Source organism: Anser cygnoides, chromosome 10, assembly GCF_040182565.1.
Source record: "Anser cygnoides isolate HZ-2024a breed goose chromosome 10, Taihu_goose_T2T_genome, whole genome shotgun sequence".
NCBI classification, from domain to species: Eukaryota; Metazoa; Chordata; class Aves; order Anseriformes; family Anatidae; genus Anser; species Anser cygnoides.
This window is the reverse complement of record NC_089882.1, coordinates 6350479-6377530: the sequence shown is the minus strand read 5'-3', so window position 1 is coordinate 6377530 and position 27052 is coordinate 6350479. Positions and strand designations below refer to the sequence as shown.

At 40.0% G+C, this 27052-nt stretch overlaps 1 protein-coding gene across 3 annotated transcripts in view; it reads right to left on the bottom strand.

The window, feature by feature from the left end:
• SHQ1 (SHQ1, H/ACA ribonucleoprotein assembly factor) overlaps positions 1-27052 on the bottom strand; it is a 48163-nt gene that overhangs the window by 5343 nt on the left and 15768 nt on the right. For all 3 annotated transcript variants that reach the window (XM_048068461.2, XM_048068470.2, XM_048068466.2), the window contains exons 10-12: positions 26737-26790; positions 24671-24794; positions 17032-17152 (exon numbers count right to left, since the gene is read on the bottom strand). In XM_048068461.2, the coding sequence (XP_047924418.2) occupies positions 17032-17152; positions 24671-24794; positions 26737-26790 (299 nt within the window). The remainder of the gene's footprint in view (positions 1-17031; positions 17153-24670; positions 24795-26736; positions 26791-27052) is intronic.

Genomic DNA, 27052 nt, shown 5'->3' with positions numbered 1-27052 from the left:
AGCCCCACTACTATTTTTTAGCTCTTAGCTGCATTGGATATTTGATTTTAACTGGATTTAAAAGAGCATTAATGAAGTTATCTTTTCAGTTACTCAGATTTCTTAGCAGATGAAATGCTTCCTCCCAACTTTTACTCTGGTCATCGAGTCTCTTCCAGAAAAAAATGGAAAGCCTACAGAGCTCAACCTTTCAAATAGGAAAAATAAATTCAAACCATCGTGCTCTTGACAAATTTATATATAAAAGCTGCAAACCCCACTCCCCAACTTTCCAATCTTTTACATTAAAAAAGACAAGGCACTCAAACAGCAGCATTGTGTCATTCCCTCCCCACACTTTTCCTGTACAAGGGACTGACAGAACTGCAATTAGCTATCAGTCCATCTTGTTTAAGGGAATTATCTTATTTCAAGGAGATCTGAATTTCAGGAGTGCATTTCACATCAGCGTTAAGAAAAGGTGGCAGTACTCTGTGGACAAAAAACAAGGGAAATGGCTTAAAAATCAGAGCATGGAAATGCTTTCAAGGGATACTGTGGGTCTCTGAGCTGACAGTTTCCCTGGCTGAAAGATAAGGAACAATTCAGGAAACAGAAGTGAGACACCAGAAGTGAGATACGATGTGTGAGAGACTTGCAGTAAATAGGTCCTGCTGTTTCCAAAATCTTTTGAGTAGCATTTTAGAGATTAAACAGCAAATACTTTAATTTTCTCAAGTATGATTAATGGAATCGCATGATTACTTTAAGACATGCTCATTCCGTATGCACATTGTGGTAATGATATCTTATTATTATGGTAATAGTGTTCTTACATAAACCTGCATAATAAGCTTTAAAGGTGCTACACAAGATAATTATTAGTTATCAAGACGTCAGTTGCTTAAGGAAAATGCTTAATTACAGGTTAAGCTGATCAGTTGCATGTTTTGTTTAACGTACAGCTTCAAGAAACAGGTAACAACAGAGGCATCTCAGGTCTTGTCCATTTAGTCTGAAATTCAAATTTCATGACAGAAGTACTGTAATCCTTGCCTAGGCAGCAGGAAAGTTTGCCTAAAAGAAACAATAGATGCTGTTCCACAGATCTCAGATTATAAAAGAGTAAAACTGGGGTGAAAAGAACAAAGAATCGAAGGAGATTTAGTAAATAAAGGGAGATAGATAAAACAGGAAAAAAAAAGAGGATTATGGCAGCAGGGAAGGGAAAGCTGGGTGTAGGATGGCAATCTAAAGGTCCAATCAACAGACAAAACTGTAAGTTCGAATAAGCTACAGTCTACAGTAACACCGATGTATAGGAACTGTAAGAGTACTTCCTGCCTCAGCGGCCTCTCAGAAAACAGAGATGGTCCTTCCTACATTTCCCTCCCTCCCACACCTCCTGTAGTGCTGATCATTCAGGATGATCACCAGGAGAGGCGAGAGCACTGGGGACTGAGTGCAGTGCCCGGCAACAGGAGGGGTGTCTGGGAAGCAGGACGTGACTTCCTCAGCTACAGCCCGACGGGCTCTGGTTCTACCTTCTGTTAAGGAGTGAAGAGGGCACTGGGGTCTGATGAATGAGGACAGCTGCCATCTCCAGAACACGGCGGTACCAGAAGAGGTCTCGCAGAGGAAGACATACTGCAGGGACTTGATTTTTTTGCAGGGACGTTTAATGTTAGCTGGAAGGAAAGGTAACCTACCAGAGTTAGCCTAGCCACAGCAGGTGAAGACCACAGGACTTGGGGGGATACACCCAGACTTAAGATCCCCAAACAGTTTTCTGTTTGGGGACAAAAAACAAGCAAGTATTCACCAAACGTTAAGTAAAAAAAAAAAGTGCTTCTGTATAATATGCTCATCAGTCAGAAACAGCACTACAAAAGGAAAAGGTTTAAAGGAAAAGTGTTAGCGGGCCAGGCCTTTCCATCTGCCTGGTATCTGCCTTGCATCCAAATCTCTTGGTTTAGCAGTTCGGCTATCTTAAAACAAACAAACAAGAAAACAAAGAACTTGAAAAATATGAAAATCAGCATTCTACTCCTCATTCTACATGACGTGTGGCACTGCATACTCGATCACAGCATTGTGAGTTGCATACCTAAAATGCTGGGCAAACTATTTGCAAACATAGGAGTAAATAGTCAAATTGGCATGACAGCCTTTAAAAACAGGAGTCAGCAATGTTTCACTACGGAACGAAGAGTGTCTTCTTGTACTGGTACAAGCTTTAACTTGCTCCTGTTTTTGTAAACAATAGAAAAATTATTTCTACTGAATCATAAGCCTGGTTTTGCATTTTACAGATGTATACAAGCAGCCACTTTTCTGAAGTTTGTGGTGTAAACTAGGTATAACAGATAGCAAAACTATAACACAACAGAATTTTCTTGTTCGTCTCCCCCTGCTCAATCACAATCAAGTTAGTGCACAGAGCACAAAGTCATGGCAGATTGTGTCGTACTTGGGCAAGAATAGCTCAAAAGCAAGTAAGCATGGGAACCTGTATATCAAAAACACTGACAACAGCTTTGGTTACCAGCCTGGTGTTTGAATGCGACCTAACTGGTCTTGGAACCGAGATTTATAACTCAAGTCCTGTTGTATGAGGCTGTTCAAATGTGGCTTGGGCCTGTTAATTGCGTTACAATGGGCATCAGTCCCTAGCAATGCTCTAACTTGGCTCTACAGAGCCGACAAGCCCCGTTTTAAATGCAGAACAATTTCCATTAATTATATTTAAGCCTTACAGGCAAGATAAACAACTCTCAAAGAAATAGTAGATACTTCAAGTGCAGACTTGCCTTTGCAGTGTTGTAGGCTCCACCAAGTAAGAGAGCAGCTCTGTCTTATTGCTAAGCAGCCATCCCCCTGTAGGCCTACAGTTCCCTGAGATGCATTCAAAGACAAACTAGCAGCATGCTGTGCCAGCCAGCAGGACTGACAGATATAAAAAGGGCAGTTAAATAACTCATCTCCACTTGACAGGAGCTCTGGACACCTAGGATTCATCTAACAGCAAAGCTGCTGCGTTAAGCTAAAGGCTTCCCGTCTGCCGGGTCTTCCAACCTCCTCCATATGCTGGGATGGCTCCACGAGAAGCTACTGAGTTTAAGGAGATCAGTCTATATCAGTCTATCAGTCTATATTTAAATTCTCTCTCCTGACAAGGCCTGGCAAAATTCAGACTTAGGAGAGAAAGCCTCAGAGACGTCCTTTTTCTCAGATACAACAGATAAGATAACAAGCAGCATGCCCAGCCAGTACAACCACTTTAAAGGTGTTCAGATGACAGACCTGGCAGCACTGCTTACCGTTTCCCACAATTTCTTGTTAGCTAGAGGCACCGTAAGTATCAGAACAACCCTAGAGTTAATACTATCTCAGGCATCACCAGATATAAACCCAAGAAGAGCCCCAGCAGCTCAGATAGAGGGCACCTAGGTGCAAGTATCTGCACGACATTGAACACTGGGTAAGCTCTGAGGGATAAGGGAACTCTGCCTTGCCCCAGCGGCAGAGGACAGGCTGCCATCCAACGTACCTGCTGCTTCTGGTCGCTGGTCAGCTGGTGCCGAAGCTGCAGACCCTGCAGCTTGGCCCTTTTCCTGCCCATAGGGGGTCTCTCCAGATTCCATCTATCGCTGTCTTCCAAGCCCTATTTGGCTTACGTGGCTACACAAGGGGTATGAAGAGACCTTGTTCAACGTTCAGCCCATTGATAATGCCAACATGGATTTCCTACAGGAATTTTGCCATGATCTGGATGAAAATTCACCTCCCTAAGGCAGCAAATCTACTCCTGAAGTTCCTTTGATGCAGAGGACTCGGTAAGTTACAGCTGACCACATCAAAAATAAAGTTCATACAAGAGTGACACAGCTGACCAAGCACCCAGCTATTCTTACGTACACTTGAGAAGAAAATGTGTTGTTCCTCCACCTAAAATTTAGATATCAGCTTCCATCCAGCCTGCACAGCTGCTTCAGCAACCAAAGTGGTGATCTTCAGGGAATGTCTTGAAGATGGTAACTGAGCTCACCCTTTTATGTAACGCGGTAAGTCACTGGAAAAGCATACTCTGACATCCAGGGGTGGATGATGAGGTGGGAGAGGGAGACACACTCCTGAATTACCCTAACGGGACTAAAACTTCAGGGCTTTGGGCCAAGAGTAGCATGCTTCCCCTAGAAACCCAACTAAAGTCGAACATCCCTCCACACTTGAAAAACAAACAGCTAATAAGAAAAACAAAGTGATTTAATTCTCATGATAGAGAACTGAAAGACGATTTGATTTTAATAAAATATTCAAGATATGAAGAAGTCTAGGTTTGATTGACCCTGACTGCAAAACACAAAAGCAATAACAAAAATGTCATTGAATGCAAAGGCAGACTTCATTAATGTAGAAACACCTAGAGTCAACATGCACAAAAAAGCATAAATGGTCAAACAATGAGATTAGATAAAAAAATCCTCCAGTCCAGGAACATAATCCTTACAAACGGACATTTAGCTGCGATCATAAGAAACTCCTCACACTAAGCACACCATCCATTTGCCAAAACTACTCCTAAAGCCTCGGAATCGGCGTGGAGATAAGAGTCTCTGACTCAATTATACCTTTTATCACCTTTTATCATGTTTTATATGAGACACTGTATTTCACCACATTTTATTCCACTTTCAAGGTTATTCCTAATGAGTGTTTCAACTTATCCTCGATGCAGTGACCTCCAACCAAAGAGAAATGGTTCTGAAAAAGCAAGCTCAGAATTAGCCCAGACTTTTCAGTGTTTATTTGCTGGCAGTAGTAACACATACACGAAGAGTGAGCCCCCCCCTCCCCGCCCCTCCAAACTAAGCTCTGAAAGTAATTCACAGCAGTCTGTAGTCTTGGTAAATTTTAAACAGTGACAAACAGCTTGCTTATCTGCACACTCTGTTCTATTAGGAACTGCAAGAACAATCTCTAACTTTACATGGTTTTTACTGAAAACTACCTTACATACCCCTTTACCCCAATTTACCACAGGCTTGGGGAACTATACACAGATTTTATCCAGTTCTGGGAACACAACCGGTCTCTACTGTGAAATAGAGCTAAAACTTTAACGAAGCAGAACAACACTACCCTGAAGTCTGAGGCATGAAGTGGAAAAGAAAAATACACATTAACTGAGCCAAAGGGCAACCTTTTCTTGGAAAGGAAATGCACTCATTCGGAAGAATACAGATACTATTTTTCTCTCTCTCTCTCCATACACAGACAATACCTTAGGTTCCTAACGAGCAGAGAAGTTCAGAAGTCTAAAATTTTACATTTCTTTCTTCAAGAACGGCATATCTACCCACAAAATTCCTCTTACTGTACCAGTAAAACAGGAAGCCATTCCTTTATGGAATAGACAACATCTACTAAGTTGCTCTTTCCAACCTTTACTGTTATTTTATCTGTTTTCCTGAGATGTACCATCTGAGAGGTGGCCAATCATAACCCCACCTGACTTAGGAGATCTGAAAGAATCACAGAGAAGGTAGTATCGTTAACAGGCAGTGAGATAAACTCAAGCAGCACCATTCACCAGTTCTGTGCACTTAGTTTATTACATATTTTATAGTAAGAGGCAGAACCAATAAATAACCCCATTAAAATCTCATTAACTCTGATCAATGCGTACCAAAGCTAACCTAAGAACAAAGCTGACTTTAATGTGTTTGTGAAGGAGGACCATTTTCTTCAGGACTCGGCTAAAAATTGACCTAAACTTTAACTAATCTTCTACATTATCTACAGCAAAAGAAAGACAGATGAGTGTAAACACAACACAAATAATGCAACATCTGTTCACACGATTTAGTACTAGACTAACCACTATCTTTATAGGTTAAAAAAAAAAGTCTCCAGAACACAGCACTGAAAACCACATAGTTTATAAACATCCTTATGAAAAGCCAGCTGATAAAATAACGCGCCCAGTCTATTCAGGGTATCTCATGCAAGTGCAGGTAAGAATTCATTCTTTCCATTTCTCAAGAGAATGGATTCTGATTTTTAGCCTAAATAATTTCGGCCTACACAGTTATACTATCTCTATACTTACTGTTAATTATTTCCTTTATAACAAATTTTGGAAATAACAGGCAACTTCAATCAAATTTAAGAGCAACTACAGGTTGAAAAAGATCTTTGAAGTCCTGCATGTTTCATGAAAATAAGCAGAAATAGATCAGAAATAGACAGCCCCATGAGAAAAGGCAGGCAGAACACAACCATGGTGTACTGGGTTGGTTGGAGACCACAGCGTGCACATACCAACTGCTTGTACCAACCAGCCCACCAGCGCTCAGACCAGCTGCTGCCTCTTGCCTCATGGAGGTGTCAAGGGATAAGACGAAATGAGGGCACAAGGACAGGATTTGTACAAAGTTTACAGAACTTTTTTTCCTCCCTTCCTCCTTTGTAGACCTCAGACAAAGTGGAGACTGGAAACGTATTGGCTGCTCACTGAATCTTTACCTTAAAGATAAGAAAATCACGCCATAAAAATGGGAGCACTGGGTCAGGAAGAAGTCTGGAAAATACGTCTCCCTTTACAAGGGAGAAGAGACAAGAGAAACCCACCGCGTGTCTTCAGGTGACAAACAGAAGTCCTGAGCACAAAACAAAGGCTGACGTGGAAGAATCCAACGGGCTTATGGGCAATAGAAAATGCTTTCATCCTGCAACTCTGGCTTCCAAAGGGCATTGCCTGAATTCTGAGCTAAGAGCGATATACTTACACTGGGAGCCAACTCGCAGTCTTGTAAACACGAACTGCTATCTACAGAGCTTAAAGTATTACAGTCTGTTAAACATAAATCAAATATAAAACGCAGCACCATCATTTCAATTTAAGTGACTTCTGCATGTTAATAAATCTGAGTATTTCAAGTGACTTTCCCTCCATATTTATTCTGTAGTTCCACAGCATTTCTTTCATAAAGAATCTAAATACTGTATGAGCTGAACTTCACATTTATAAATATTTAAAAAAAAGATGAAGCTTTCCAGTGTAACATTTTACTTTCATTACTTGGTCTTTTGATAAGTTGAAACTAAACATATCATAGATTATAAAAGAAATCAAGGACAGCTTATGTATATGATGCTACGAAAATATTCAGAAGAAAAAACAGACTTACAATTAATACTGGACTATAAAAAGAAACTGAACAGTGTTTATGTTTTAAGAATGCTTTAACTGAGTTTAGAAACAGCTCAGTGTTGCCAAAATAGCTTCAATAAGTTGCAACCAGCCTAAACATCCAGCAACTGCGCGGCTTCCAAAGTTCTATATGGTAAATAAAATAACGCAAGATTAATAGGAACTCGCCACAGAACAGACACAGAGAAAGGAACAGATTTTAAGATGCGATAGCAAGTGTTGGCTGTGTGACAGAAACAGAACGCTGACACTTGTTCTACATCAGCATCATCTCACTTGTAAATTTCTTAATTGCTGTTACCTGTAGCTTGGGCTTCACCGTGGCCTCTCACAATCTAGTATCTCACTACAGCCTCCTCTTGTCTCCTCTGCCAACACCCCGTGCTTGCAGGGCACCTCGTATGGGCTGCCCTAGGGCAGGATCACCCCTCCTACGCCTTTTGGTGACGATGAGGCCGCATCCCACCGAGATGGCCACACACCTGGCTCCCCACCACGACACGAAGGCCTGCAGGCCATCGTGCAGCCCGCAGCCGCGGTCCTTGCGGGAAGGAGTCCCCGCAGAATAGTGGGGGCAGGCCCCAAGCTAAATGATCATCCCAGCTCCTTCAGCATGGTTTCTCTCGTGCCATCGCTGTTTGGTCTTGAGATTTACAGGGGAATCACCGCGAGGGGTGGGAGCGGGCGGAAGAGATCGAGGCAAAACACTGACAGGGCTGAAAACACAACAGGAAGGCATTATCAGGCTGCTCATCGGCTCCCCGCTTTGATCACAGCTGCACGCTCCACCTGCTCAGAAAGGCAACAACTACACGAGCCCGTCCTTCCCCCGTCAGAGCAGAAGCCAGCCGAGATGTGCTGACTGCAGAGACGTGGCACCGAGCGCTGACCCTTCGGCAGGCAGACAGGAGCTGCCTCCCAACAACTTTGGGAAATCAAAGCAGTGGCCTGAGGGGGAAAAAATGGCTTTCTTCTTTCCCTTCTCTACCCACAGCAAGGTGCATGCAGACACAGCCTGAAGGAATACGAGCTATAGAAAAGTGATGGAATAAATAGGGGAAAAAAAAACAAGAGAGGAAAGGAGAGGAAAACATCAAAGGAAACTGCAGCTAGCAGCTGGGAGGAGAGATTAAATCCCTTGTTAGAAATCCATGCTTTACAGGGCTTGCTAAAACATATATAAAGGGAAATTTCTGGCATTATACCCACCTGTCTATCACATTTTTCAGCCTTTAGGGCAAACACTGTTTTGCTTTAAGCCTCTTAAGTCAGTATATTACATTACTTGGGTATTGTTATTTACAAAGTGCTCCGTGTACACCTACTGCTCTACAGACAATTGAAGCGACACCTCGGGCCTTAAATAAGATGCAATATTTAATGAGAAGCATGGCAGCTCAGGATGACAGTAAACAAAGAGAAACTATATTAAAAACATACATCAAAATAGTGAAAGATGAGACAAACACATAATGTGCCTGCAAATTCTTAGTTACTATTTTTAAATCAAAGAACTGTGATCTAAGGATTAAAAGCAGATGACTTGGCATGGAAATAAATAAAATTTGGGTTCTCTACCAAATTCAGGCACCAACAGCCCGTGCACTCTGATAAACTGGTAAGCCCTTATCTAAGGTCTAAGTGCCAAATGATAGCATTTCCCTTTAAAAAAAAAAGACTAGAAAAGCCTATTTTAGTAACAAATTGTGAAGAATCTCAAATACTTTCTGCACCATATCCATAGCCAGTATTTGAGCCTTGAGGTACAAACCATGAGTTATGCTGTCTTGATGGAAACAGATAAAACAGTACAAAAATCACCCAACAACCTAGGGAGAATGAGGCAAGTCAACATATTGCTGGTCTGAATTTTTCCTGTTTCATATTCAATTAGATGGATTTTTAGTTGTAATTTTTTGTTGCTCTTGTATTACACAATGGCTAAACAACGAATCTCTGCCCCAGCATACTTGCAGACATGTAAAAAAATCAATCTTTCTTAGGAATGACCCACTAAGGTTTTCCAGTTTCTTGCCATAACATAGGTCATTCAGACATGCACATTCATGGAGCTTTTTCTCCCGTAACTCTCTCCAATTTTCAACATTTTTTAAAAGTAGACACTAGAATTACTCGGTTTGTTAGCAGGCTCACAAATGATGCAGTCTGAGGTTGTGCCACTTTTCTCCTAAACAATACCATTCTGCTTCTTCAGTGAAACACCGTACGCACGCTCTTACCTACTGAGAGATGAATAGGTACTCAAGTTCAAACTGTTCTCAAGCATGACCCAAGCAATTTTTCCTGCCCTCAACTGTCTTATGCTCTTCAATTCATAACCATGATCTACAATCTCTTACTGTGAGTGTGCCATCTTATACTTGATTGTATTAAAATGCATGTTGTTCAAATAAGCATATGTTGCCAATCTGGGTCAGTCTGTGCAACTCATCTGTTCAAATCATTATTCCCTACTTTAAAAAAAGAACAATTTTAAATGTCACCAGAAATTTTATCTAAAAGAGACATACACTGTATTTTCTTACAGATTGCTTAAGATATCAGCCAGTACTCAGACAAAGACTCTGAAGACAATGGATGATCTCCATTTCATAAAGAAACAAAAAATGCTGTCCCTTCCCAGTTTTTTCCTTTTTCCAGTATTTCCTAGAATACTGACACATCAGTTACTCCAAAGGTCAGTGGTACGTAAACTGAAACAGGCATAAAATGAACCTCAAGAGCCTGCCAGGATACCGTTTGAAGCAGCCACTCCCATTACTGGTAAAACTTTGAAAACCAGCTGAAACATCTGAAAGTTAACACACTACTACAGGCCACCAAAGAAGTGGTGGAAAAGCAAACCTAAAGCAGCACGATTACTTCAAGCAGTAAGCAAACGCAGTCTGCATGCTGAACTAGCTGCCAGCAATAGTAATGCCAGCTTACAAAGCCCGCTAAGAAGGAAATACAGTAACAGAGGCTTGTAATCGTGAGCTACTACTGCAAGGCATCGCAGGATAGTAAGGGTGAAGTCTACGAAACCAGATGAAACAGCTTTCTTACTTCATTCATTGAAAAAGTGCAATCACAATCCAGCGCACCAAGATTTATTTTATCCCTGGTACCTGCATGGACTGTAATATGAAGCGGAAACAGCAAAGGAAAGAATAACCTTCAAAGAACAATACCCACAGTCCAACAAGTTGTTTTGTTTTACATGGAGTGTGGGGGGGAATTAAGGGGCTTCAGTGTATCCAAATAACAATACCATTCAAGGAGGATAGTGAAAAATGTAGTTCTCTAACTACATGATATATCAAAAGGAGGGATTTTGTAATGGTGGCAAGGAGGTTGTTGACTAATAAATAATATAACCAGCTACATGAGAGCATACGCTAAAAGCAGATGCTAATGGCAAGGCTGCTTTTAGAGCAATGTGGAAGCAATTTTGCTTTTCTCTGCACCATCTACTTGGAGTACTGGAATTTTATCAAACCTGAAGTTACCGTATCTTTCAATAAACTAAGCTTAATTTGGGCAGTAATGAAGGTAAGTAAAACCTACGCTACAGCCAAAGCAGAGCGCAGCTGACCATGAAAGTGTAGTTCACGTAAAATACAATACTGTGAGTTGTATTCTTCCTAAGATCTTAACTGTAGGAAATGCTTTAAACATACCGTACCAATCAGTTTAATCCCACAGAACCAAGAAACAGGATTTTCACCCAGAATATATTACTGCTTATGCTTTTGTTCTTCTGAATCATGGCTGCTGAATCTGAGAGGTTAACAGCTGAAAATTAGCATATTCTTCTAACATGAGAATGCTTTGAGCCACTGATTAATACTTCTTCTCTGCTAATGATCCCCCCACACACACAGACACACACACGCAGCAAATTTAATAAACTAGCTTGCTAGCAGCATACCATTTAACAGTCTGTTCGGATAAGTTTTGTTCCTGAATCTTCCTTTCTGAACTTAGTATTTTCATCACAGATGTGCACAGTCAACAAGATCTACTCCACTCACCCCTCATTTGAGGGTACAGTCCTCAGGTGGATGTTACAGGTAAGTTACTCCTAGGAACACTGCAAAGCCACGAAAAGAGAACAGGACTTCATGAAAATTAACCCTATAAGTAGCAAAAAAGCAAAGACCGAAAGATTTTGTAAGGTCTGTTTTTCCTCTATTAAAGTATTTTGATCTTTCCAAAGGTCCAAACCACTGAAGAAAACAAAAATGCCAAGAAACAGAGGCAAAAATGGCACAAAGTAGTTTCTACACAACCTTCCAGAGTTTTCCAGATCTCAGCAAATAGTAACGGGGTCAAATTTTAAGTCTGCAGATGAGATGATCGATTTCACAAATAATTTTTAACGTACAGCTTTTTATATTCACCTAAAGACCATAATATTTGACTACACAAGCTTAAAGATGTTATATGTTATAAAAAATATTTTCCCAGATCTAGCCGAAGCTTGAAGCAGTTCTTTCAGGAGGGCTGTCATACGTGATCTGCTTTTAAACGCTCTTTGCCCTACAAGCAAGCACAGGGGAGTATATGGGGGAGCTGACATAACAAAACAAAAGGAAAGTACTACAAGTAAGATGCTCCACAGAGTAGAGAACTTAATGTACATTAATAACAGACATATACAGCTATGCAAACAGCTAAATAAACTGAAAAGAGGCTTTTGACAATTCAATGGTACAGTGTGTTTAGATGGGCCCAACAGCAAGCTATCAGCACCACTCTGATTATCAAATGTATGTTTGGAAAAAAAACATTAGTAGGCTGCCTTTTTTTTTTTCCCAAATATAAACAGATGATCACTTGTAAAATAAATATTTATTATCAGTTAAAGACAACAAAAGAGGTCAGAACCAATATACAGAAATCTTCCCTCTACCAAACTTTAACCACAGCAGTGGACTGAAACTATGATGCCAAGGCTGAGATCCTTATTCCCCCACTTTGTCTTTATCATTTCTAATCTTAAAAATCCTAAATCTCACTGATCATACTTTTTTCTGAAAGACTTGTATTCCTCGATGCCTTTGCAACAGCAGCCCGTAAACCTTCAGGCCCACATACACTGTATTGATTAAAACGGTAATTCACAAAGCCTAGGGAAAAGAAAAGGGGAGCTGAACAATCACAGTCAATCTCATCACCTCAATGACATACTGTGAGTGTAATTAATCCTACATTTATTTAGAGAACTTCACACCCTACACATCAAGCAGCAACTCCCTGCTGGCTTCTGACTAGGTAATTATGTTGTAACAAGGACTAGGTTTTGATTATAACAAAGAGATGAAAAGGAAAACAGAGCTATGAATCTAGGATATCTTTTAGGGTATGTCTAACCTGCAAATCAACAGAAGCAAACCTAACATGTTTAGGAATATTGAGTTGGCTTTAGTCTAGTTCCAGTAAAGATACCAGCTTCTACAGAGCTGCACGAATGACACCAGAGATCCTGGTTCTTTAAAGCTTACTCTAAAGCAAACAGTCCATGCTTGAACTGGCACGTTATACCTACAGTCATCAAAATTAGCAAGATTACATTTGTCGTAGGTGTAAGTATATGCACTCTGCAACGAGAAGGTGTGACTGCAGAGCATGTACACACCAAAGCAGCCTGTACGCAGGTGTCATAAATCAAGTTGCAGGCACAGTTCCACGGGACATGCTGAAGCAATTTAGTGGCTCATCCCTCTTAACGTAACAGATCTCCTTTACTGTGAGTCAAATCTACAGCAATACACAATGTCAGTAACGACTTCAGAATTTTTTGCAATAGAACAGATCCTGAAAAGAGATGAGATGGTAAGATAAAAACAGTGCTGTTGAAAATACAATGCAAATTATTTGGGATCAAACATCTTACTCTTCTGCATTCCTTGTACCCATGAACTTTGGAGATGTATAAACTATAAAGCTGCCTACGTGTAACTACCCCTGGAGAACTGCCAGCGCCCCTAACAGCTTCAAATCCATTTCAGGAACACAGGAAACATACGTTTACCAATAATGAAGTGGTATATGTTTAAACCTAAACATGTATTTAAATGTTAGGTAAACATACTTTAAATCGGCGTGGGCTCAATTGTTTTCTTCCACAGGGATACAGAACAGCATGCACTTAACTGCCTGCCTGCACCACGACTCGAAGCTGTTCAGCCCTGCGCTTCACCACTGATCTTACAGCCAGCAGCATCACACGGCTGAGCTACGAACAGTGACCAGTGCAAACTGAGTACAAAGCACTGGAGAAAGACATCAGGCTACACAAAGGAACCTCAGCACAGCAAGAGTCAGTGGGTGAACTACTCTGACATCTGTCTGTAAGGGGAACAACTCCTATGGGGTCACAGACAGAACTATCCTCCAGCAAGGAAAGGAAGGAAAGAAGTTTTTCTGCAATAAACCCACACTTGATTCCCCGCTCTTCACAGCCCACATGTAGCTACGAGACAACCAGTGGTTCCCCAAAGCTCTATCTCCTCTCCCTCATCTTCCTCTGCTTTTTATACCAGAATGGTGCGAAAGACAGAGAAAAGCTCAGACTTGTCATACAAGTTCAGTTATAACTTCACTTTGGAGAGGCTGCCATATGTATCATAGCGGTTTGTAAAAAGCTCTGACCTAAAGAAGAAAAGCATGCAAACCAGACAAATTAAATTTAATTTTATTATGGAAATGAAAGTAGTAACAGAAGTGACAGCAGGGTGGATGATAAGCTCACTTAGCAGGGGGATCAAACGAAGTGATGACATGTCATTATGACCTCAGGGGTTAAAGATGCAATTTTCCATCTGGCTGCATCTGGCTTTTCAACATAAATGTTGACACCACCTGCCAAGACTTACTACAGGCTGCCTGCATAGGTCTTTGTCTAGCTTTTGTTACCCAGGTTAACTTTTTTTAACCTTTACTTCTCTCTCTTCTGGTAGGTTTTGCTGAGCAACATGCTCCCTTCCCTCAAAACACAATGAAGTTAAAATGATTTTACATGCCATTTGATACCATAGAACAAATTATTAATTTCACAAGCAAGCTAGAAATCTAAAAAGCAGATAAAACTAAACTTAAGACTGCAAAAGAAAAGATGAAACTTCAGCTATACTTGCTAATATCTTTTATTATCTAAGATTTTCAAGAATTCACTTTTAGTAGCAAGTACCTCAATAAAGTCAGTTTCTCAAAAAATCCTTAGAATTAAAGAACTGGATTGTACTCACCATATCCAACTGACTATTAGCCACCTGCATTTGTTTTTATTCAGAAGCTTAATCATTTCCAATTCCAGACACACTGTGCTTAAAATAAATCATCTTCTGCCAGCCCAGTGACACATTCACTTATTCATCTAATTCAGCCACAGCCAAACGATGATCTCAAACCAAATTTGTAATCTACTATTGACACACTGCTGGCTATAAGGTTTTGTTTCCACTCTGAAATCTAAAAGCTAGTAACTACCTGTGGGGTTCTCTTCCTGAAGGCTTTATCTTGACTATTCTCTCACTACCATATGATACATCCATTGCATTTCTGCCTGTGCCATAGTTTTTTTTCCCTAAACCTATGACTCCCAGAGTTTTCTCTGCCAGTACAGGTAAGCTAAAAATCTTGCTTCCAGCTGTTTTTAAAGCGCCCAGATTCTTCACTAAAAATAACCTACAATCTGTTTTAACTGTTAAACAAAGAGGCCCCAACCTCCACTAGGACTGGGTCACATATCATGGAAAGAGAGGAAGAAAAGAAAAACCCTTCACAGATTTTTGAGGGTAACCTGGGACTACAACTATGAATAGAGAGGAGAAAATGGAGACAAAGGAGGTTAATAAAGCTTGCACAGAGCAAAGAATAGCTAAGAAACAAAACAGAGAAAGTATCCAAACCGAGTGGGCACGCAAATTATTTCATTAAAAGACCACTAAAGAAACCTATAAATTCCTTCCCCTCCCAAAACTCTTTCCCACAGAGGCAATTATCAGAGAGCTGTAACAACTTTCTTCCCCTGGAATGGCATGTGTACCACCCTCCCATCCCAACACCGTACTCACCTTGGGGAGCTGGAACCCTTGTTCTTACCAGACCATTCACCAACCATTTCCAAATCTGTTAGGTATTTTCTGAGTGAAAAGTGGACTCGATACTTTCCTTCAACACTTACAAGGGGAAAAAAAGTGCCCCCATTCACTTAAAACATGCTTAACTTCAAGCACATGCCTCACTGCTGAACTGAACCAGGAATGACTTAAGCATATGCTTAAATGCTTTCCTGATTCAGGCAAATTCATTCCTAAAAATAGGCAACGGTTTCTACTGTTCCTCTTTCTCTTGTTCTCCTAATGACAGACAACTATTGTGCCATGTCATTATGACAGCAAGATAGCTTAATTGCCCTCTTTCCAGAAGCTGTCAGTTCTGCTTAACTGGTACATAATGTATGTGTCTGGGAGTAAATGTGTTAATGTATCAGTCACTTATATCTACCATACATTTTCTTCTGCTATGTTTAAAGAAATTCTTGGGTTTTCTGACTAACTTCCTTATCACTATATTCACTGATATGGGCAGCAGTGATATCACTGTTCTGTGACTCATTTCTTTGTGAAAGATCATGAAATAACTCTCTCTTTCATTTACTTTTTCGAGTCAACTTCAACCTGAACATGAATTTCCCCATACTTGTATTTAAGGCCTGAGTGAAAAAGACCCCTCAGAAATGGAGATCTGGAACGAACTGGCTGTTCTTGGAACTAATCAGGTTTCATCAATCAAAAACTTTGGAAACATCCGTAGTTGCTTTTGTGCATCGTCACCTGCAGGAGCATGATCTCTTTTAACATATAGAGAAGAGTAAGAATCATCTAGTACACAATAAGCAGTTGCGAACAAAAGGCCTTTAACCTTAGAAAGAAAAGTAAGCCAGCTTGCACACTACCCTTTCTGATCGTGAGAATTACCAAGCTCCCTCTATATCCCCTCATCACTTCCAGTACCTTGCACACTGACTTTTTTTTACCCCCAGAAAACTCCTCTTGAATTGTGAACTAGAAGGCAAAGACTACGTTTAACCATTGTTAGGAAATCTGTATGTTGCTGTATTATCAAACGTGACAATGGCACTTTTTGTATTTGTATTAGTAAGGCCATGATTCCCCGATTTAGTCTGGAAGTGGCAGAGTCACTGTTTCCTCTCCAGAGAAGTGGAAGCCAAAGCATATTGCCAGGCAGAGTGAGCTGGCAAGCAACTACAGGGGCAACAGTATGCAGCACACAAATTTGAGACACTTACTCTGGTGTTAATAATCAATTGGTACACCTGCTACAGTTCATAAATCAACTGTTTCATACAGATTTAAATGGTCTGCATGTGCATTTGACCTGAATTGGAAGCTGTCAATTCTATGAGAAGTTGTAAATTCAATGCTGAACTCGAATTCGTTCCAACCATCTTCCAAATGTTACATAGGTCCTCTAAAATCTCTTACTCCTGGGATTGCAATGGCATGAAAATTCCCCTAAAGCTGTTTTTCCCCTAAACCATTAATAATCAATGAAAATTCACACCTGTATTTAAAAAAGAAATGCAACTCCTCCCTCCCTTCTCCAGTGATGCCACTACATAAAAAATGAACTGGATGTCTTCCCCCATGTTGTAGGAATACCTGGATAACAAGGTTACGAAATGAAATGACTGAAAACATTTCCATTTATAGGATGTAGCGTGTATTTTGGTTTTACTGATTATTTGTTCCTACATGCAGTATGCTAAAAAACTTTCCCACGTCAATAACAAGTTCAGAACTTACTTGGTTTTTTGAATCCAGACGCAGTAGTCTGTAATGAAGAGATCATTAAGGAGGTAGGCAGGGTCGCTCTCCCTAAAAATCTTGTGAATGTCCAGCAGACACTTCAGAACCGCAGCTCTTCCTGGAAATAGATTTTTATTTCTGTAATTCACTAGAAATCATAATGACTAATTTTTACCTTCTTCCCACCTTTGAGACTTTAATAACAGCTATCTACAACCATCTTGTAACTTTAAGTTGATTCACCGTCTCAGAATTGCAGTCAGATGACTGCCCCTCGGCTCCCACATCTCTGTGGATGCAGAGCCTCTGACTTCAGCAAGAAAATCTCTGCAAGACTAAAGCCTCGAGGCACAGTCATGCGTGTAATTCTCAACAGCTCAAGAAGCCCCCTCCCCCTGCCTCTCCTTTCTTCTCACTGTATGGCTCTATACCACATCAAAAAAACACTCAAGCTGGAAAGTGACTCGCAAATAACAAAAAGGTTATGCCCCATCATCATTCCCCCGCTGAAAAAAAAACATAAAGCCTATTTCTCTGTATGCCTACACAAACACCTGCATTGGGAAAAAATAAGGTTGGAAACACGCAGCCCAGAGCAAGATCAGGCACCCAGAAGCCACAGCAATTGTGTAAGCCCATGTAAGCGATACCATTGCCTAACAGCTAACAATTGCTTTAAATTAAGCAGAACTTTTCCTACTGCTCTTAGTTACAGAGTAACTTGGCAAAGGGAGCCTCCAGAAAGAAAAATTCACTTCAGGCTCAAGAAAATGCCATTTGACGTACAGTTGATAAATGCAGAAAAAGATAAAGCCTTCAACATTTCCTCATTCCACAACCAGAAATCCTTCTGTGGTCGGTTTGTTTCTGTTCATATGCAATTATTTCTTATTAGTAACTTCTCTTCTTCATGTAAATTCCAATTAACTAAAATCTCCTCCTTTAGTTTTCTGATGGAAGTTGCTAAGGGGTTAAATGCTGGAACACTAAACAACAAAAAAAATATTTTCACTGCTTAATGGGGGAAAAAAACATTCAAATGAAAACAGCCACTACTGCAAATGGAATCTAATAACCCTCTCCCAAGAGACCGGCTCCTCCTAGGCTATGAAACCTGAACATGGATGAAATTACATTTTACAGAATTAAAAAAAAAAGGAAAAAAGATCAGAACTCCCCCTGCTGTTTGAGCACAAAATTTTTGTTTGTTGGTTGTTGTGGAGTAATTCCATGCTGAAAAATACATAGACAGAGAAAGAAAGTGAAAAGATGGGGAAGACTGCAGTATAAAAAAAGAACACGGAGAGCACAAAGCAATGGCAAACAAAAATAAAAAATGTACATCAAAAGTACTATTTTGGAAAAGAAGCAACTGAAGAAAAGTCAGGGAAGAATGCAGAAGAAATTACAATCCCAAGTATAACTGATGAACTTTCAGATTCCATCACCATCAATGCCTGTCAAACCAAACCTGTCAAACCAAACTATTTTGACTACAAAGAAGTATGCTCTTTCAAAAAGAAATTATACATGGAATTAAAATTTTGCTCAACTTTTTGGTTCTAGCTGTCAAGCTGCCAGCCTGAACCATTTACAACATCCACTACATTTACTCAACTGCCAAGTACCTATGTAAATTAGTGACTCGAACACTAATTCTCAACAAAGAAGTAGTCCTTCTTCATTAATTACAGTTTTCGTTTACAGTAGCTTAACATCTCTGCCCTCACAGAGGCTGCAGTTCTAGCCAGCCTTAATCCCTGCTCAGCATGGACATTCGGGAACCCCAGAGCTGTGCCCGGGTTAGCAGAGGCACCTCCTCTTTCAGCCCACGGCTGCACAGTGAGCAGCTGCACGCATGGGTGAACCCCAGCATCTCCTGTACAAAGGTGACTTCAGTGAAGGCCACCACCTACCTTACCTCTGCCTTGGAACAACACTTTCAAATCCTGTATATATTTAAAACATGCTATACATCCTTGTAATAAAAATATGATTTTGTATACCAGTACGGGACACTTCATTTGTGAAACATGACCAGAAGATTACACTATAGTTACAAAATTGACTTTAAGTACGCAGATAAAGCATTCCAGAGACAGGGCACTACAGTCTGTCTTCATGGTCTGGGGTGTTTTTCTGACTCTTCTGACAATTTGCTATTACAACTAACATACTGACTCTATAACCTCATGTCTCCCCCCCCCCCCCCCATACTTTCACTGGAAAGGGAATATATAACTTTATATTTAATTTACAGATTGTGGAAATGATCTCTACTAAGTCACATTGCACATACCAAGATAGAATGGGAAACAAGACAGCTGCTTTTTTTGGCAGCTCAACCCTTCTTTGCTAAGATACACCGACATTAATGTAGATTAAATTTTCATCGTGTTGCCTCTCACGATCATACATCTCTTCTGTTACGAGAATAAAAAAAATAAATTTGTGTATGAGTGACACACGAGTGGGAATGCTAGAAGGTGAAGGCAGGTTGGGAACAGCACGGGTGAAAATGTGGCTCTTGAGGACTCTGTGACACTGCCATCAGCAACTCCATCCCAGTCCCGACATTCCAGGGGAGACTGATTTAAAGAAAGTCAGCAGAAAGTTATATCAAGCGCAGTTACGTTACATTGGAGACAGGTATTCCCTTTGCTCAACTGCAGCAGCCTTTACGAACAGCCACCCTCCTCCTCCCCAGGCAGCCGAAGCCCTGCAGGGGGTGGCCGAGCAGTGACAGAAGCACATCTCCTTGCCTTTGGGAACTCAGAGCAAGTGCCTGGTACCGCTGCTGATCAACAACAGCAATAAAATAGCTGAAGGAATACAAACATGGTTTTCAGATGTGGTAACAAAGATGGGAAAAGATGAAAGTGTCAGCAACATACGCATGATGATCTTCAGCTGAGGAGACAGAACACTAAAACAAAATGAAAGCAAATGGAAAAGAAAAACGGCTCTTCAATGGATTTGCTTGGGTTCACACGTTCACACGGAGATTTTATGTATGCACATGCATGCAATACATCAAACAGGGAGTACTACACAGGAGGAACACAGAGCACAGCAAACAAACTTCTGCTTTCAGAATATGCATCTTACACGTGTCCCTGGTAAATAAGTCTTTAAAAAACTCCTTACCGCAGGAATCAAAAATAAGCACTGAAGAATAAACACTATTTAAGCCTTGAAGTAGGGTATCCCATAACACACAGATGATTCTTAGCCAATTCTTGTGAAATCCCACACCTTTAGGTTCTGTCTTTGGATATGCCTATTTAAGTCTCCAGCAGGCATCTGGCCTTAACTTTCAGGCTGCAGCTCAGTACCCAGCACCATTCCTGCTCACGCTGCCTTCAGTACCCCGCTGCACTCCTGCACCTCCCGCTTTTGCGCAGCTCTTTGCGATGTGCCAGTGGCAGCGTTTGTGAAACCATACAGCGAGCTGGAACAGGGAACTGCTGAAGCCAAAAGATGAACAGGTACGGGAATTTTTTGGCAGTGATGTCAGTCCCACTCACAGAAACGTTGCCTGTCAAAGCAAACTTAAAACGTGCTAATTTTTAAAGTCTCACTTATTTTCTAGCCCTAGAATTCTCATTTTTTAAAATTCACCGTACACTGTAGTTAAGAAAGCCATGGAACAGAACATGAAGACGTATCAAGCATAACCAATTTCATTTTCTTCCCATACCATGAAGAGGCAAGCACTGAAGTTCAAGGGTGAGGAAGGAAAATAATCTATTTAGAAAAAAAAAGAACTAAATGTTTACAGTCAGGAACAAGAAACTTCAATAATCTCAGGAAAACGTGAATGACCTGTGTAAAGTTACAGTTCTACATTATACTGATCAATAAATATACACCACTTTTAAGTACAGATACTATTTCTGACTATTTGAAAACCCATTAGTTATATTTAAAACTACATATAAAAAGACTCCAACTTCTGTAATGGAAAGTCAAGTATTTTTCATTCTAAGCTATTAAAATTAAAGATGTAGAACCCAGAAGTGTGTGACAATACAACCGGTAATACCCTCTATCTTTAGCCTAAGGATCAGTGTTAGAGGTAAAGGAGCACAACATCAACTTGGAATTGGATATACTGTAAAAATGAGATCTCAAACCTAAGTACTAACCCACCGTTTTTCTGAGACAAAGGTGGTTTCCTTTCCTGACGTTTAAGAATCATCCCACTGCTGTTGGGCACACGATGAGGACAGTTGCAGCCTCAGAGGAAGAACAGAGAGGCTGAGCACCCAGGGCCGAAGTTCCAGAAGTCAGAGCACCCAGCTGCAGATCCCTGGGTTCTGCTGGAGTTCATTGCTACAACAGCTGGCAGGGGGCAGCCCACAGCTTGAGTTGTGCATAGTTTCAGAAATCCTGTTCTTCCCACAGATGACTTTTGAAATTGATATAATTCAACCCCAGCTATTTGCCACTTGATATCAAAACTACTGTTTTTACACAATCATGAAACTCTACTGGCTTTAATACTGAATGTTTAGAAGTAAAATCATCCTTTTATTTTACATTATTTTGCCTATAGCCTGTATTTTTCCATATGTGCAAGAAGGAATATTCACCTGCAGAAACAAACCAAACAGCGGTCTCATTAAGCAGAGAGAAGAATGCCATTCTGAAAAACAAGCAAAGGGCTCTTCCCTACCTCTGAATGAAAATCTCCTGGCAATAACTTACCCTGCAGCCAACAGCGATAATTATTTCACCCTAAATCTACGAGCGTTAACTTCTGTGTGGAAAGAGGCAAAGCATATTTTGTGTCACAGAGGATAAATAAGTCCCCTATTTTTAGCTCACAGATGATGGCTTCCAACTCAGCATTAGGCAACGGTAGCACAATGGCAGTAAACACTGACAGAACCAGCTCGTGCCACGTACTTACTAGAAGTCTCCTGAAAAAGGGCTCCATATATTTCCATAAATGCAGAATACAGATTTTGCTGGAAAAAGCACTGTAGCTAGTACGTGCCACTATTTCATTCTCTTTTTTAATTATCCAAAGAACAATACAGCACATATCCTAGACAACACTGGTTTGAACAGCGGTGCTGAAGTATTTTATGTATTATTGCTAACTAAAACAGAATGAGAAAATCTGCTAAAGACCTTAATATTAATCAGCTTAATGCATTTTGTCTTATGATTAACACTTTGGTGGGAAGTCATAATTCAAATTAAGAAGCGTTTCAACCACATGCAAAGTCCTTAATACCTTAAAAATTAAGTACCCTGTATTTTGGAAGTGATACATCAAGATAGCACCAACATTTAAAAAATAAAATCAAATAGCTTCACATATAACAGTTCAATTCCATCAGAATTCTTTACTATTATTGAATAAATTCTTCTACTGTGCTCATTTCTTTAGAATACGAGAACTTTTTAAAAGCTGAATATTTCTTTCCTTAATTATTTTGTTAATAGTGGAAAAATTGTACAGAAAAACTTTCAAATAGAAATGACTTTCCTAACATCTGTCTATTAAGTTGCTTCCATTTTATACTTGGACTATTCCTGTCCTGGTACACAAAATTTCAAATCTGCAGCTAAGATTTTGAGCACATTATTAATAAATACATGTATGAACACACCTGAGCCAAATTGCATCCAAAATGACCTGATTTTATTATCAAATACATTATATATCCCATCTTCTGTTACCAGCACCCTGAAAAGAAAACTTAAGGACGTGGTCAACTCAAGCCAGTACTTCCTTGGAGTTAAACACTTGTCCTCTTGCATAGCAAGGAATAGTTTTGTGGTCCTGTTTAACTGCATTCATTACCTGTTAGCTGACAGTCATTTTTACCTGCAGTCATCACACCTGCATTGCAACACAGTGCTGAATCAGGCTGGTGATGATGCATCCCGTGCACCAAACAAGAAGGGTAACAGAGCATTTAATGCTGTCTTTAATTGCTATGCTTTGCACGTTGCATAGTTTGCCCAGTATTCTGTAAAAACAAATCCCTCAAAAGCATGGCTTGACTTCCAGTGAAATCTGGAGGCAAAAACATTCTCATTGAACAAAGAGGTCTCAGCAGTACAAGCACTATCTGCAAACCCATTTCTTCTGACGCTTTTTCCTCTGCCCCACTGACTGCAGACAGGTATTATAGCCATTTTTTAATCTTTCCCAATACTTTGGAAGTTGGCTATTTAAAAAACATAGCACTTTTCACTCTAAACACACACAATAATAGGAAAGTAATAGGAAAGACCAATTTGATGCACAAAACCCAGACTTTTCACAAGAGCCAGTAATAATCGCTACAATTACCACCACGCTGCTAACTCGCTAACATCCCTCGCAACAGCCTTACAGCCACACGAAGAAAATCACGTATTTGTGTCAGCCTCCCGGACAGCACCCAGAGATAATCACTGCTCAGGCTCAAGATATCGCCCTCCTCTCTGCTGTTAACAACTCCGGCTGAAACGAGCACAAATCCCTTTTTGTGAGGCTCGCACGTGCCTTTCCAGCGCCGCTGAGGCAGCTGGAGCCCCCATCCCAAACCCTTGTTAGGATGCACATCCACGATCTATTCTTCTTTTGGTTACTGATGGGTACACAACTGTGGCTGTGCACAGCTGCACAAGTGAAGCTGGAATAACCGCAGTTTTGAAAGTCTGTCCTTTGGCAAGGAGAGCAGGAATTTAATGTTACATTAGAATTCCTTTCTGTCAAAATCCTAACAGGATTGACAAGGGTTAAATTAAAAGAACTGATCTTCCAAACAATAAATCCTATTAAGGAAGCTGTTCAGATTCATCACTGCAAAACTGTGATCAGCAGAACATGAACTGAACAGGTGGAACAACTGAAGAGGATGCTTTAAAAACTTCCTTTAAATAGAGACAAATCATGGAAGTTATCGGAAATCCTTCTAGTCTTTTTCAACAGGACTTCAGTCAGGCAATTGAACACAAAGAACAACAAAACAGCAGAACTCTTGCTACATTTGTAGCAATAAGTGACTCTGCTTTGAAATATATCAGAAATAAAAACATAAGAAACCTTTAGAATAGGGTCTAAAACAATTATAGTATCTAACCTACCATAAAAAAGCTTTATTAATGTTATTTACTAACAGAAAAAAAAAAACTTTAAAACCAGAAAAATACAATATAAAGAAAAATACTTTAGAATTCGACATTATGTTAATAATTACAGTAATTTTCTCTGAAGACCTTTTCCCTAAAGCTTTACAAATCACAGTTGGGCTACACTGATTTATTAAGATACTAGCTCTGATCAAAGGTTTTTCTGAGGATGAGATATTCATAACACTTGTGTGGATTCTCTGGTGTGAATAATGTAGCTGAATTTCCCCCCCAACTGCATGCATTATCTGCTGCCTAATTAATGAGGTGCTTCACAGGCTCTTTCCTGGCAAGTACACTAATTGTATTCCCTTCACCCCCCAGTCCCCTTTTCACAAAGCCAGCAGATGTCCAGGAATGTGGCTATCTATCAAGTTCAGGTGAAACTGGCCAAAAGATTAGGAAGTATTTGTTGTTGTTGTTTTTGTTGTTGTTTTGTTTTGTCTGTGTGGATTTTTTTTTTTAAACAGACATACAGACAATGTGGCTGAACGCTTACCTAGTTGTAGTATCATGACTGTATCATTCAAGGCACGTGTCACCAAGTCGAAATGTCTGTGCAGTGGATAGCAGAGCACTCTTCTTCCAAAACATACCAGAACATCATGAATGTCATAGAAACACTGCATATGTCAATGAAAAATCTGAATTAGTCTGTGTACTTTTCAATACAAAGAACTACTATTTCTTTTTATATATATAAGGAAAAGTTTATACACATAAGGAGAAGTAGCATAGATGAAAAGTAGTTTATGTATTATGCATCTAAAATCTGTACTTTGATAGACACGAAAATCAACATGTTAAATAGAAACAAGACTGTGCAGTTAGTTTGCAGAGCAGAATAACAGAAGTCCTATGCGTTTCAGTGGTTTTGAATTTAAAAAGAGTAGGGAACATTAGAATAAAACGTCTAACTTGAGACTTTGTCATTCTTTAGATTAAAGCAATAAATTCCATCTGCCCCACATTATTACATATATTAAAGGGAAGCTATAAAAAGCCTTTTAAGATTTTTTTTCTTTTAAGAAAAATTAAAAACACATGATATTAACAAAATACATGTGTACATGTAAGAACTTTAAAAATGATACACGACGCTGCCTTTCATGAAAATTATAGACATTTGAGGCAAGGATAAATATATCTGCCTAGGGAAAGCAGTTCATTGTCCTCCTTTATGAGTGAGGAAGACCTCTAATTTACTCAGACCAGAGGCATTAATGAGTTATTACATACTCTCTTACAAGAGCGATTTCTTTTCCAGCTTTCACTTTTCAAAAGACAAAATATTCCATTTATGAATTCAAATAAAAATACCTATTTCACCTTGAATCCACAATTTATTAAAATTAATAAAAGTGCTTTGCTGACAGTGAGCACTTTTTAGTATTATATGACCACCTCAACTCGTTTTTCACTTTAATGACTGCTGATAAGCATTTTAATCATATTTTGTTATTTGAGTCTAAGGTGTGTACACATGACAATCAGTTCAAAAACGGCAGTCAGTTCAAACAACCCATAGCTGAGGCAATTTTGTTTACAGATTGATGAAAACACCCGCCTCTACATGGTTTGTATAACAGATATAGTTATTAACAGCTTGGTGCCAGGAGACTGAATTTCCTGGGTGTGAAGTATACTGTTGGCGCAGGCTGCGCCAAGAACTGCTACATTATAGGATGAGCACATGCAACAAACTCCTTTGCTTGTGTTAGGATATCGATCTGAAAACATTCGGGAGTTAAGGCAATCACTATTTTAGCTGCACTCCGTGACTAGCTACCACAGGACACCCAGCCGGACACAAAGGAAGACTGACCGACCTGGAAAATCAGTTGTGAACACGAGTTCTTGTTACCCAATACATCTCTCACCACTACTAGAAGTGGTCATAGGACTGAACCCAAATAGCCTGTCAGAAATCTCATTTTCGATCCCGCAAACTGAGACGTGGCTCAGTAATTTCAGGAACGAGGGAGGGCCAGACCCTTCTAGCCCGCTGCCATCATGAGCAGTAAACGTCCGCAGGCCAGGTAACGTCCCTTCCACTCCCAGCTGTGTGACAACTTAATTACAGAGGTCTGTGAGCTTTCAGTAAACAATGTGAAAGCACACAATAGAAAAAAACAGTTTGTTCCCTCCAGTCTATGCTGATTTCAAAGGGCTAGCAAATCCCCACAAGTAATGGGACAACAGTGCTGAAAAGAAGGGATTGAATAAAGCAATATATGTCAACTGGCTAACTTTGCAAGAAATCTGAAACAAAAGCATTCAGATAAGCAGCTTTTTTGTACTGCCTGAGCTCAACTCTTCCACAACAGTCCAGAGCAAGGCCCAGCACCAAGAGGCAGACCAGAGGTCATGCTTGAGCCTCTTGGGGCTACCACTAACTGGGAGCCCAGAGGTCACAATCAATTTCTTCTAATATTTATCAACAAGTGGATAGACAGTTATTTGAGCTTCAATACCGAACAAGTAAGCTTTCCTCAAATGCAACGTACAATGCCAAGAACAAATAATACTGCAAATGTGTAATGTAAAGCAAAAGTTTGAACTCACCTCCAGCCAGCACAATGTTGCACTCAGTTTCCTGACATTCCAAGATGATTCAACCTGATTTTAAGTGGAGACCATAAAACAAATATCATCTAATTCAACATTCAAGACAGCTGGCAAACTATTTAAGATAACATTCCTGCAGCAATTTAAGAACCTTTGTGAACATGAAGGAGTAATTACATTATATGCATTGAAATGGTCACAGGACAGCATTCAAAGTTTTATTGCAGTGCAGATGTTAAAATATCTTAAATGGTTTCTGTATTGGGAATATCTAGCCCATGCACAAAGCCTTTAAAATACAACACCAATCACA